The sequence below is a fragment of the Mercenaria mercenaria genome, chromosome 5, assembly GCF_021730395.1.
Source record: "Mercenaria mercenaria strain notata chromosome 5, MADL_Memer_1, whole genome shotgun sequence".
Taxonomy (NCBI): Eukaryota; Metazoa; Mollusca; class Bivalvia; order Venerida; family Veneridae; genus Mercenaria; species Mercenaria mercenaria.
This window is the reverse complement of record NC_069365.1, coordinates 12,342,727-12,357,356: the sequence shown is the minus strand read 5'-3', so window position 1 is coordinate 12,357,356 and position 14,630 is coordinate 12,342,727. Positions and strand designations below refer to the sequence as shown.

The following is a 14,630-nucleotide window of genomic DNA, read 5'->3' as shown; positions in this document are numbered from 1 at the left end:
ACGATGACGAAAACGCGATGGCGCGATGACACGATTGATGAAACAACGATGGTACGATTGTAAAAACGCGATGGTACGATGCTGCAATCGCGATTTTGCGATGTCGATGTAATATCGCGTTTCAATCATCGTACCATCGCGTTTTCAACATCGTACCATCGCGTTTTTACCACCATATCATCGCGTTTTCACCATCGTGCCATCGCGTTATCATCACCGTACCATTGTGGTTTCACCATCGTGCCATCGCGTTATCATCATCGTACCATCGTGGTTTCACCATCGTACCATAGCCTTCCAGTTAGAAATGCGTAGTCCCGTACACATTTTTTTTGTCAACAATAGATGAATGTATCTAAATGTATTTTGAGAGAAGAAATTTACCATTTAGATTCTGTTGTTTTCCAAAATGTTCAGTGCTCTGTTCATAAAACTGTAAAATTGCAATGTGAAAATGAGATTGTATCAAGCCTGTATTTTACTGAAACATGTATTGTACCACTGCGCATGACCTCCGGATGGTGACAATGCGATGGTACGATGATGAAAACACGATGGTACGATGACGAAAACACGACGGTGAAAACGCGATATTACATCGACATTTCACCATCGCGCCAGTGTTTTCACCATCATACAACCGTTGTTTCATCATCGTGCCATCACGTTTTCGTCATTGTGCCATTGTGCATCACGATTTAGTATTAGATAAAAAGTCATGACTGTCCAAACGGAACATCGTACTTATGGGGAAATAGCTGTACTGTTTGCATGACAGCGCTATTTTCAAGGCATGCTCAAAACTGGACATTGACAAAAAAAATTAAAAAATTGTGCTCCATTAATCGTAGTGCCGTGCCGGGCTTAGCCTTTATTCGCCATGATGTAATTTTGACCCCAACATGGCAGGCACATATATGTCCGTTTCCGCCAGGGCTCAAACTCGTGACGGTCGGATTAGATGACAGACGCTCTAGTCACTGAGCTATGGAGGCGGAATTATTTAAACAAGGTTTCTCAAAAAGGTGCAACATCATACAAAATGGTATTTGCAATATATCAATTAGTAACTTGGTTTTAGCCATGGGCAACCGAAATGTAGCTATTGTGTGGATGGTTGACATCGTGTGTAATAAATAAGTTGCCAGGACCTGTATAAACTGTTAAAGGATATTCTAAGAACTTGTATCGAAAAATACCTTTTGACATGATACAGGCATATTACTAGTATAGTATAGCCTTGAATATCCGGACTCGCAATGTTTTTACGACTTCTTAGTTTTACATTAAGAGTCCTGAGAACAATGAATTTGGAAATGCATTGTATAAGCTTATAGAAAACTGTACAACCCGATTTGAGGTACGTTGAAACTAAAGTCATTTTTGAAGAAATTTGAAGGAATATCAAAATTTTGTTTTTGTATCTTAGTAGTCAATTTAATATTTTGTTAAAATATTTTCAAAAGTAGTGGATTGAAAACGTCCAAAATCCTGGACGCCTACCAGTTCAAAATAAATTAGATGTGGGCTGTAATATCAAATATCAATGCTGATATATTCTGCCACAGACCTTGCAGGCTACTTTGTATAATTACAATTATAGAAAAAGAAAACATACCTAAGCATTATTTACAATGTATACTCGGCGTCACTGAAAAGTTTCCACCTAATATATACCTCTTTACTATTTTATACAATATTGACGTCACTTTTTCATGGCCTGTGCGCGGTTTATTACTCATAGACCCTGTCTGATCATGTCTCCTAACCCATTTCATGACTGTCAGGTGAGAACAGCATATACGACGTGCAATTTCGCGACATGAAAGTTCGGCGTCAACCATGCCAATGGCCTGATGGCGTTGATCGTGCCTTAAACGTGGCATTCTTAGCAAGGATATTCTGGGTTTTTTGACGTATTCCTTTTAGTCTGTCGACTAACTTTTAAGTGCGATGAATGATTTGCGATAGAAAATTCGTACATGTCAACATTGCTGGAAAAAGTCATTTTGCAAGTGCAGCCCGTGCCTCAAATGGAGTTAATCGAATTTGACAAATCTTTACACCAGTGACGTCTCAGCTGCGTCAAAAATGTAGTCGTGTTATACCTTTAACACAGTCCAGTGCGATTTTTAAAATATAAGGGTCATTATGGTGGTAACTTTTCAGTGACGCTGAGTATATATAAACAAACAGCCTTTGCATATACCCTGTTACTTTTTTTTTTTGGAAAGTGTCATTTTCTGTTTCGTGTTACTCTTAACTTTGTTCGAAAATCATGCCGTCTTACAGTTTCTTTGTTGTTGTTGTTGTTATTTTATATTTTTAGGCGTGTTTTAAAGACTTTCAATCTACCATAAATATATAGACCTGTCCGCTTTAATCTTTGTGAATTTCAGCCTTCATATACCACACACACAAAACGCAACAGGTCTAACTTTTTATTTACATTATAATCATATACAACAGTTAGTGCAGCCTAATCATGTATAATATGATTTTTATGAAAAAGGGTCATACATTTTAAAAATGGCTCTAGTTTACATGTTTGTCTGTATTTTCTCTGGCTTTTCTGGCCAGCCAGAGTAACCAGAACCCGTGCGCATTTCAGTTATTCCTGGTTACTCTGGCCAGCCAGAGTAGCCAGACTATGTGAAAATTATTAAACAGACTGTCCTGGTCAGCAACAGTAACCAGAGTTCTGATTAATCTGGCTACTCTGGCAACAGGTTTTACTGTATTTTCTTTGGCTATTTCTGATTAGCAGGGTAGCTTGTACCAATGGCCATCTCGAAAATTCTGGCTGTTCTGGCTAGCCAGAGTAGCCAGACCAAATGAAATCATGGTCACTCTGACTACTCTGGCTGACCAGACTAGCTAGAACATATTAAAATCCTAGAACGTCTGGCTACTCTGGCTGCAGTCTAAAAGATAAGACAATTCTTTGAAGTCCGTTTTATGAATCACTTGATATATATAAAACACTCAAAAATCAAACCTGAGAGAACCAAAAGGGTCATTTCGCAATAGGTATTACAGTATTTTCTCTGGCTATTCGGGCTAGCCTAGGTAGCTAGAACCAATGGACATTTCGGAAATTCTGGCTGTTCTGCCTAACCAAAGTAGCCAGAACAATTGACATCCTGGTTACTCGGCCACTCTGGCCAGCCAGAGCAACCAGGTTTCTGGCTACTCTGGCTGAACTCTGGATATTCTGGCCAGCCAGAGTAACCAGGACTGGCTACTCTGGCTGAACTCTGGCTACTCTGGCTAAACTCTGGCTGAACTCTGGCCAGCCATAGTGACCAGAGTCCTGGCTACTCTGGCTACTCTAAATAGCCACTTGAAGATAGTTATTAACTTAAAATTCAGTTCTGAACATGCTATTTAGATAGAAATGACATATGAGTCGTGCCATGAGAAAACCAACATAGTGGGTTTGAGACCATAATGGATCCAGACCAGCCTGAGCGTTAGGATCCATACTGTTCGCTAACAGTTTCTCAAAGTCCAATACGCTTTAAAAGCAAACAATATGGAAGCTGACAAAACTGCACGTATGCGCAGCCTGGTCTGGATCCATGCTGGTCCCAAAGCCACTATGTTTGTTTTCTTATGGCACGGCTCAATTATTAAATTTCATAATCAAATCCAGCTAAGACTGAAAAACTTTTGTGAACATGGGACCTGGTTACTCTGGCTACTCTGGCTGACCAGATTTGCAAAAACATGTTAAAATCTTACAAACTCTGGCTTCTCTGGCCAGCCAAAGTAACCAGAGCAAAAGGAATCCTGGTGACTCGGGCTACTCTGGATACTCTGGCTGACCAGAGTAGTCAGAACATGTTAAAATCCTAGAAACTCTTCCTACTATGGCTGAACTTTGGCTGAACTCTGGCTGCTCTGGCTGAACTCTGGCTACTCTGGCCAGCCTGAGTAACAAGGGTTCTGGCTACTCTGGCTACTCTAGATTAACCAGATTTCTAGCTACTCTGGCTACTCTAAATAGCCACTTAAAAATAGTAATTAACTTGAAATTCAGTTTAAACATGCTATTTAGATAGAAATTACATATTAAGTTTCATAATCAAATTCAGCTAAGACGGAAAATGTTTTGTGAACCAGGTTACTCTGCCTGCTCTTTAAATCATAGAAACTCTGGCTACTCTGGCCAGACTAACCAAAGCAAATAAAATCCAGGTGACTCGGGCTATTCTGGATACTATGGCTGACCAGAGTAGCCAGAACATTTTAACATCCTACAAACTCTGGCTTTTCTTGCTGAACTCTGGCTACTCTGGCCAGCCAGGGTAACTAGAGTTCTGGCTACTCTGGCTGAACTCTGGCTACTCTGGCCAGCCAGGGTAACTAGAGTTCTGGCTACTCTGGCCAGCCAGAGTAACTAGAGTTCTGGCTACTCTGGCTGAACTCTGGCTACTCTGGCCAGCCAGAGTAACCACAGTTATGACTTCTCTGGCTGAACTCTGGCTACTCTGGCTAGCCAGAGTAACCAGAGTTTTGACTTCTCTGGCTACTCTGGCTAAACTCTGGCTGAACTCTGGCTACTCTGGCTGAACTCTGGCCGAACTCTGGCTGAACTCTGGCTACTCTGGCTGAACTCTGGCCGAACTCTGGCTGAACTCTGGCTACTCTGGCTACTCTGGCTGCTCTGGCTAATTTCACGCACATATTAAAACATACGTCACGACGATTATTGTCAACCTCTATTCACGTTTGATGTTATGCAAAAGTTTCATTTTTTGTACTTCTAATCGATGACGTGAGCCCATATTCGTTATTCTTATGTGAAGAAAAATGGTTGATAAAACGGTATTAGGTAAAGTCTAAAAATGATATACTAAATGAGCCGCCCCATGAGAAAACCAACATAGTGCATTTGCGACCAGCGTGGATTCAGACCAGCCTGCGGATCCGCGCAGTCTGGTCAGGATCCATACTGTTCCCTAACGGTTTCTCTAATTGCAATAGGGTTTGAAAGCGAATAGTATGGATCCTGACCAGACTGCGTGGATGCGCAGGCTGGTCTGGATCCATGCTGCTCGCAAATGCACTATGTTGGTTTTCTCATGGTGCGGCTCAAATTTTCTTTTTATCATGTTTAGAAAAGTATGTAAACCGGAACCCGTAGATCATTTAGCACATGACTACAAAAGGACGTTAATGTCGTACCCGACGTTATTTTTTGAACAATGCTTACAACTAGCTGTAACCCCTAGAGACTCATTTTATACACTGCTCCCTGTTTGAGGGAACCATGTCACAGACTTCTGAAAAATGTTTCATAATATGACCTTTTTGTGTTGTTAGGCGATAAGACACTCTCGTCGTACCCGCCATCATTTTTGAACAATGCAACCCCTAGAGTCTCATTTTATACACTGTTCCCTGTTTGAGGGAACCGTGTCACAGACTTCTGAAAAAATGTTTCAATATATGACCTTTTTATGCTGTTAAGGCGATAAAACACCATTGGCAGTGCTCACATAAGGGCTTTACATAAATTTAAAGACATATTAAAAATAATGACACGAGTCCCTGAAGCATGCATGTGATTAGCTTTGTTATATTTGTTTAGATTTTCAGAATACGTTTCTAAAATGCAAGGTTTACGTATTTTCTTAACTTAGTAAAAACATTCAAGCATTTGAAAATTTTAGCATTAGGATGTCACCGACCGTATCACATCAGCTTAATTACATAATTTTGTTGCGGCAACCTAATTTACACAAAACAAGGCAATTAGATCTACGTTGGAACCTTTCTAGAGCAGCACTCTTGGAAATATTGACTTTTTTGTCAAAATTAATCTATGGAAGCTCTAACGGACCATTTTAAAGTAATTCTTAAAATTTGTAATTCAGATGTCATTATTTAAAAATTACTCATCATCGATTTTGACAATCAAAGAGTCACATTTTAATTGTCATCCCTCAGTTATGGAGCGACAGAATCATTTCTTATAATGGAACAAGGAATCGGTAAAACCGAATGATGCTCCACGATGCATGTGCTTGTCCCAATATGGGGAATAACGTATCAGAAGATAATAAAAAGAAGAAAATTGAATAATGGGAGACAATTAAAGCAAGGAACATATCATAAAGTGTAATTTTTGCCTCTATCATTTTATTTTGTATAATAAAGAGAGATAAATAAAAAAAACTAGGTAAAGTAAAGTTATGGTTCTTTGACACTGCACTTCCCTTTATGAAGTTTCAATGAAATGCCATTAATACTTTTCAAGTAATGCTCTTTAACACTACACTTTCTGTCAATGGCATCTATCATTTTGTAAAGTTTCAATGAAATGCCATTAACACTTTTCAAGTAATGCTCCGGACAAGCCTTATTTTGTATAATAAAGGGAGATAATTAAAAGACTAGGTAATGTAGTGTTATGATTCTTTGACACTGCACTTTTTTTCAATGGTCTCTATAATTATGTGAAGTTTCAATCAAATGCCATTTATACTTTTCAAATTATACTACGGACAAAAGTGTGACGGACGGACGAACGGAAGGACGGAAAAAGCGGCAACTATATGCTCGTCCTTCGGGGCGCATAAAAATCAATAGCAGTGCTTGGCCAAAATTGAGGTTTATTTCAATTGTGAATTGACTAAAACAACCTTGAAATTAGTTGAAATAGTCGATCGTCCTTTGTGCCCTAGGTGTCCACATTCCACTTTGTCTTGAGACGCAGATGTGTAGTGGGAAGAGAAGTACTGAAGTAATTTCTTGATAATACCGGAATGATAATGCCTACATCAAAAATAGAAGTGAAAATCTACCGATCAAACACACAATCAACTAACTTATCTTTTGTTCTGAAAGTTGATATATGAAATTCAAGAACATAGACCGAAGCAGTTATTTTCCGAGCATGAGCCCACTTTGATGTTATTTAAGAAATACAGCATATCTCATATATTATACAGGGTCACTATGAAAACAAGTTTATTAACAGTACACAAGTTACAGCATGCATCACACAAACATTAAAAATAGACACATTGTCCAACTATATACATGATAATGGTATAATTATACATAATGCAGATTTGCCATACAGTTAATAGTTAACAAGTGAATTTCTTAATTAACTTAAACATGTTTATAGATGAGATTGAAATCAAATAACTTGACTCTTGTAACTTAATATCACGCTGAAATACTTATACAGTACTGAAATAAAATAAAATGTTATCTTTTGTTTCCCCCTAGCAGTTAGCCAAGGAAGTCAAACTTCGCTTTTGTCTTCTTCCCAGTCTGTTGTTCCACTGCCTCTACTTTAAGCTCAGTCTCACTAAATGTCATTTGTACACTCACTGATCTATCCGTGCCAGACCCACCAATGTCTACAGTCAGCTTCCCAACAAGTGTAGAACTTTGATCCGTGACAAATGTCGGTTCCGCCTGGTCAGAAGAATAAAATGAAAACACCATTGCCTTTGTGTCTTTCGAAGTTGGCACGTATGACTTTGTGACCTGGCTCATTCCATATTCAACCGGCTGCCCAATCTTCACATGCCTATCAAATACGTCAGCACAGAGCACATCTCCGTCATCGTCAACGAATTTCTTGGCCTCTGGATGGACTTCCGCCTTGAAAGGTACAGATGTTTTGACTCCGTATGTGTATCTACAACGCCTTTCCTGTATGACAGACGGATCGTGACCAAAAATGACAGCCCCTTTAAGTACAGCAAGGCCTGGCTCTGCTGGTATAATGATCCTTTTGTCCGGCATGGTCTTCCGTATAACATCTTGAAGCATGGGGGACTCGGAAAATCCACCAACCATAAGAATAGTAGGTACGTCGTGCACCTGACCTTCGGCAAACAGGGTCTTCAAGTGCTTCGCAACACTTCCACAGGCTTCTTCAAACAGACCCTTTGCAATGTGTGCTTCCATTCGTAGTTTGTCTCCAATTAAGGTGATACTTTTATTATACTTCGGTTTTGTTTCGATTTGTTCTTTGATGTCTTTGCCTTTTCGCTTTTTAAATTCTTCATTGAGAGCCAAAGGTACTTTAAAATGGATCTTCTGTGTCATGTCATTTTTGAAGGTTCTCTTTTTTCCCTCAAATTCTCTGAAAAGGTCGATGTAATCCATCATTTGAGTTGCTTGGAAGTCGTCCATTACATCGTTCCCTACTATATCAGCCAGGAGATTTCTGAACGCTATGTCTATATACGTGCCTCCCCAGTTTCCACCATTTGCCTTGTATAGTTCCTTCAAGGAACCACTCGCCTGTACTTCATGGACAGTAATATCGACAGTCCCACCTGTGAAAATATACCAAAGGAATAAAACAGCGCGTGAAAATTGTTTAAAACATTTATGGCTAATATTTCATTCGTTATAATGCAAACGCTGAAATAACTACTGCTTTAAACTTTGCATAAAAAGAAGAAAGTAAAACGTATATTACTAAATAAAAATTTAATTACACTCCTCTTCAATGTATGTTTTCGAAGAAACGCATATACTTGCCACCAGCATCAAATACAAGATACTTTGAGCCTGGGGCAAATGGCACAAAACCAATACTGCATCCTCCAATTATATTAACTTGCAAGTGGCGGCAACAGAGACTGGCTGCTTCTGGTTCAAGAGCAATCATCAAATGCTTATCCATAATTCCAGCCTGTACATAAAATATGAAATATGTATCAATGTTGTACTGAGGAAACACACAGAAATTAATTGGTTTTCACAAATCATGTTTAAACTGGGCGGTTAGAAGACATGTCACTTAATCACACTCCAGTATTTCATCAGTATCATAAGATGTCAAACCTTTATATAAAATAGAAATAACATGTTCCATTGATATACTAGATGTATCATTGTATAATCATTTTCTTCTGACACATGATAGAAAGTTTGCTTAACATTTATACTGCAGTATAACGTGAAGGTGCTTTAGTTGCATGTCATTTTGTTCATAAATGCCTAGATAACCTTATGCATTCTTTGGAAACTTAGGTTATAATAGCAGACTCGATTTTAATGAGTCTATTTGAGAGATGTAATGAAAAACGTAACACATCTAACAACAGCTTAAACAGAATTATGTTAAACATTGAATGGACTTGATAATCCCTGAGGAAAAGAAAATATCATAACAGCGTGTCAGTCACCTAAAAGTTTTCTGGACTTGTAAACTTTTACCTTGTCTGCGGCTTCCCTCATGAACTGTTTAGAGCTATCATTCCAAATAGCCGGAACAGTAAGTACCCAGCGGATATCATCATCCGTAACGTCCGGTATTTGTTGCAAGCATTTATTCATGAGATGATCTTTCAGATACTTTATGCAAGCCGAGAATACATCCATTGCAGGCATCTTCCTTCCCATCTCGTCTTCCAACATAAATTTTCTCTTGAGGTGCTACGAAACAATAATTTGAATAATTGAATAATTGCTGGTTTCATACATCAATGTTCACTTGAACAGGAGGCACGACGTAAATGATGTTTTTCGGTAAAAAACTGAAACTGAAACTGGTTTATTTGCTTAAACGCCTATTTCTACATTTAAAACATATTCAATGGCGTTGTACAATACAAGTTGAAATAAAATATTAAATATAAAATATTTTAAATAAGATTAATTAAAACGAATTAAAATAGCAATTATTAATTTAAAGTTAATGATAATACTATATTTTAAAATATTACTAACATATAATTATCACAGACAAACATTAAATTTCTATCACTGTCACTAGCATCACTGTTTTAAAACTCAGTCAAAACTTAGAATAATGCAAAGTAGTCTCTGAAGAAATGCGTTTTCAACTTTTTCTTAAAGCAGTCAATTGAAGAACTTTGTCTGATGATCAGCGGTAAATTGTTCCACAACTTTGGCCCTATAGTACTAAAGCTTCTATCACTAAAAGTTTTTCGCTTGTTGAAAGGGACGGTGTAACAGTCAACTGATGACTCCGAGGATCTGAGGGAGCGCTTGGGGATTTTCGGTGTTATGAGTTCAATCAAATATACAGGCGCATTTCCAACATGGCACTTGAACATGTACGTCAAGATCTTAAAGTTTATTCTGGCTTGATCGGCAGCCAGTGCAAATCGTAGAGTGCCTGCGGTAGTTTAAATGAGATTTTTTAATGTGTTTATCGGGTAAATATGTCGGATTTTTTTTTGACAAATCATCACCCTAGGGCGGATATTTTGCAAAGTATGTTAGAGAAAACATTTCATGCGTGCATTGTGCGACCACGCTATTATCTCCTTCTGACAATTTACCCCGAGTCTGAACATGGCTCCGTAAAAAGTTATTAAACGTTTCATACGGAGATATATTGTTCAAGTCCTGCTCAAGTCCACTTTTCCTGCGATATTTTTTTTTTGTAAAAACAGTACAAATTGATGATAGCCAAGGCTGTAGAATCGTTAATTCTTACTTAGGACTGCATTGCACAAGTGCAAGAACCTTTATTGCCGAATTTTCTTTCCTTAAGCCAATTTCAGTATCATACGTTCATACGGGGAACTTTAGAACACTATTTACGTCCTACCCCTTGATTAATATCCGCGAAAACAAGAACGCGGTGTGTACTTTTTATTTAGCGTAACATTTGATGTGGTACATTTTGATTCTAATGCGATTCGATGCCATACATTATGCTGTGGTTTCTTTAATTTTGGTGTCATTTTACATTATTGTGTAGTTGCATTCTATTCTGACGTGGTCACATTATGATGTTGTCGGTAGCGGTTATTTGTCAAGGCCAAAATTACGGGAAAAGAGATGGGGCAAAAAGTTGCCCGATAGAACCGATCGACGAAAAAGTTTCACCGTGAATAAAACTAGTGCAGCATTTTTTTTCTACAAAATAAGTGGTATAGAGTCCTGTACATTAGTCCTGTAAACAATGTTTTGCAGAATTGTTAAAGGGAACTGTTGAACTCGACTATTTGACTTTTCCAAAGACTGCTTTTACTACTTCAGAATGAAAATAAGCCATTACAGATATAGTTAGCGTTCCATACTCTACATGTTTCTGAAGTTATAGATCACAGTAAACAGAAGTTATTCCCATAAGGTGCATCCTTAACACATATAATGGGCACCAGCCAATATGTCACTGTTACTAGTGAAATCAATTTGAAAGTGCTTTGTTTTGAAACAAAACCTCAAGATTAATTCCATTGTTTTAAAAACTATGTCATATTCTACATTTTGATTAAATGTATTGTAATTGTAAAATATCTCCCAAAAGAATTCGAACTAAATTTCGTTTCACCATTTCGTTTATGTGAAATAAGATATTTATCTTTTTCTTTTAAGGAGTTTCAGACAGTCGGAGTTTACCAGTTCTAATATTGCAGCTTAATAATACATTTTTGCTTTTTTTTTTAGCTCACCCGAGCCAACAGCTATTGTAATCGCTCGCCGTCCGTCCGTCTAGACTTTCCTTTAAACAACATCTCCTCCTAAACCACCAGGCCAATTTTGATGAAACCTCACAGAGATATTCCTTGGATGGTCTTCTTTAAAAAGTATTCAAAGAATTTAATTCTATACAGGAATCGGGTTGTCATGGCAACAGAAAGAAAATTTTAAAAATCTTCTTGACCAAAACCACAGGTCATCTGGCTTTAATATTTGTCATGTAGCATCATCTAGTGGTCCTCCACCAATATTGATCAAATTATCCTCCTAGGGTCAAATATTGTCCCGCCCTAGGGGTCACATGGTTTACATTGACTTATATAGGGAAAAATTTGAAATTCTTGTCTAAAACCACAAGGCATAGAGCCTCAATATTTGACCTGTGACATCATCTTATAGTCCTCATTACAGTTTGTTCACATTATGGTGATGTTTGGTGCGCATGCGCGGAGCGCGAACTGAAAAAAATACGATCACAAAGAAAATCTAAATTTGGCATTTTTAGTACTTTTTAAAACAAACTTTTGACTTTTATGGATATATATTGAACTTTTAAACATTTATTCATTCATGACTTTTTACATAAAAGAAGGAATAGTGTTATTTGCAAAATTATCAGCTGTGATCTGGATATCGAGACGCTTGGTTTATCTATCACAGGCACCTAACTGACAGAGATCGAATCTACCCGGTGTCGAAGTAAACATTAACCAGTGTCCGGTGTTGTAGTAAACAAACATCCAGCATGATGAACTTTCGAATAGTTTTTACACTATTACTGTACCTATGGCTAGTGTCATCGCCAAGCAACATCGGCAACAAACCAACACGAATATGTATAATATATCAGGTGTACGTTCCATACCCAAATTCAAAAACTATCCAAACCGGAAACGAAATATATACAAAACAAGAACACAACTTAAGCTTCATACGAGAACTGGACTTGTCGACTAGAAATATGCTCTTCTATCACATCAAACACAGTAGAAATATTCCATCCTCAATCTCTACTGAATTTAAACAAAAACATCACAAATTTTTGACACTAATATTACTGAGTGGTGATATTTCTCTTAATCCAGGACCTATCCGCTTTCCATGTGGAGGCTGTTATCGACCTGTGGCTTCGAATCATCGAGCTGTACAGTGTGAGGCTTGTCTATACTGGTGGCATATAAAATGTGAAATCTCACTCCATCAGAATACTCAAATCTATGTCAAAGTGATGAACCTTGGACTTGTAAAAACTGTACAAATTTTCATTTTACAGACTCCTTCTTTGATTCTTCTGCCATCTCCGAAAACATGAGTCATACCAGTCACCTTGATGATTCTACTCGGATTCACAAAGAAAACCCATTTGAAGAACTTTATGAACTTAGAAAGAAACACCCTAATAAATTTATTACTGCACATTTAAATATAAATAGTTCGAAATATAAATTTTCAGAAATTCATGATATTCTATTAGATAAAATTGTTGACCTCTTTTTTATATCAGAAACTAAACTTGATTCTACCTTCGGAGATAACCTTTTCCAAGCTGAGGGGTACAGACTTGAAAGAAGAGACCGAAATGCTTATGGTGGCGGATTAGTTTCCTACATACGTAGTGACATCCCAGCCAGACGCAGAAAAGATCTAGAATCGAACAATTTAGAAAACATTTCTTATGAGGTAACTTTAAATCGTTCTAAATGGCTTATTTTATGTGTTTATAGACCACCAAATATGCATGAAGATGATTTTATACAAAGTATTTCAATCTCACTAGACAAGTTTATATCTTTATATGACAATTATATGTTAATTTGTGATTTGAACTTTGACCTTTTGAATGAAAACAAAGGAAACCCACTTGTAAATCTTATGGAAATGTTTGACTTAACAAACTTGGTGAAAAAACCTACTTGTTTTATGAAAAATTGTACTCCATCCCTTTTAGATGTAATTATTACAAATTCCAAGATGCTATGTATGAAAACCTTAAATTTTCCAACAGGTGTAAGCGATTGTCACAACCTAGTATGTACAGTTATAAACAACAATACTCCAAAGAATGAAAAGCAAAAAACTGAGTACAGAAGTTTTAAAAACTTGAATACTGAAGCACTTAATGATGATCTTTCAAACATTAATATACAACCTTTTGATCCAAACAAAAATGAACAATCTTGTATAGACAGTATTTATGAGAAATTTGAATCAGATGTTACAGATGTTTTCAATAATCATGTTCCTATTAAAGAAATGTACAGAAGAGCAAACCACTCCCATATATGAATAGAGAATTAAGGAATTAAGGAAGGCTATTTACAGCAAAAGAAAAATGCATTACCATAAATTTTTGAATTATCGAACTTCTAAAACCTGGGAAAAATATAGAAAACAGAGAAATTACGTAAATAAACTTAAAAAGAAATCGATAAATAATTATTTTCAAGAACGTTGTATAGGTGGTTGTAAGAAAAATCATTTTTGGGATACAATTAAACCTTATTTATCAAATAAATCAAGTACTTCGCAGTCGAAAATAATTCTAACTGAAAATGAAAAAATAGTGTCCGAAAATAGTGAAGTTGCAGAAATTTTTAATGACTTTTTTGTAAATATAGCAGATAGTATAGGGAAGGAGTATATTTTTGATAAGAATAACCATCCAAGTTTAAACAAAATAAAACAACAAAACATTGATACTAATTTTAGTTTTAAGAGTACTGACTCTGCGACTGTTTCTAAAATTATTCACAAGTTTAATGTAAAAAAAGCCACAGGAGCAGACAAAATATCAGTCAAACTATTAAAATTAGGTAAGCAATAACTTGTTGAACCAATAACTAGCCTGGTCAATCTTTCAATCTCAACACAGATATTTCCAGATAAACTTAAGCAAGCCCAGGTTACTCCCCTACATAAGAAAAATGATACAAAGACAAAATCAAATTATAGACTAAGCATCTTACCAATTCCATCCAAAATATTTGAGAAAGTTCTGTCTGTACAGTTATCAAATTATTTTAACAAAATCTTTCATAATTTTTTATGTGCATTTAGGAAAGGCCATGGATGCCAAACTACTCTTTTAAAATTACTAGAAGATTGGAAACACGCTTTAGACCAAAGTTTGTATTCAGCTGCTATCCTAATAGACTTATCAAAAGCATTTGACTGCCTACCCCATAGCATTT

General features: G+C 36.8%; 1 protein-coding gene across 1 annotated transcript in view; it reads right to left on the bottom strand.

Annotated features, from left to right (window-relative positions):
- LOC123556466 (heat shock 70 kDa protein 12A-like) overlaps positions 1–14,630 on the bottom strand; it is a 51,300-nt gene that overhangs the window by 18,693 nt on the left and 17,977 nt on the right. Inside the window, exons 4-7 of the mRNA XM_053544435.1 lie at positions 9,199–9,417; positions 8,518–8,671; positions 7,254–8,309; positions 6,770–6,783 (exon numbers count right to left, since the gene is read on the bottom strand). Of these exons, the coding sequence (XP_053400410.1) occupies positions 6,770–6,783; positions 7,254–8,309; positions 8,518–8,671; positions 9,199–9,417 (1,443 nt within the window). The remainder of the gene's footprint in view (positions 1–6,769; positions 6,784–7,253; positions 8,310–8,517; positions 8,672–9,198; positions 9,418–14,630) is intronic.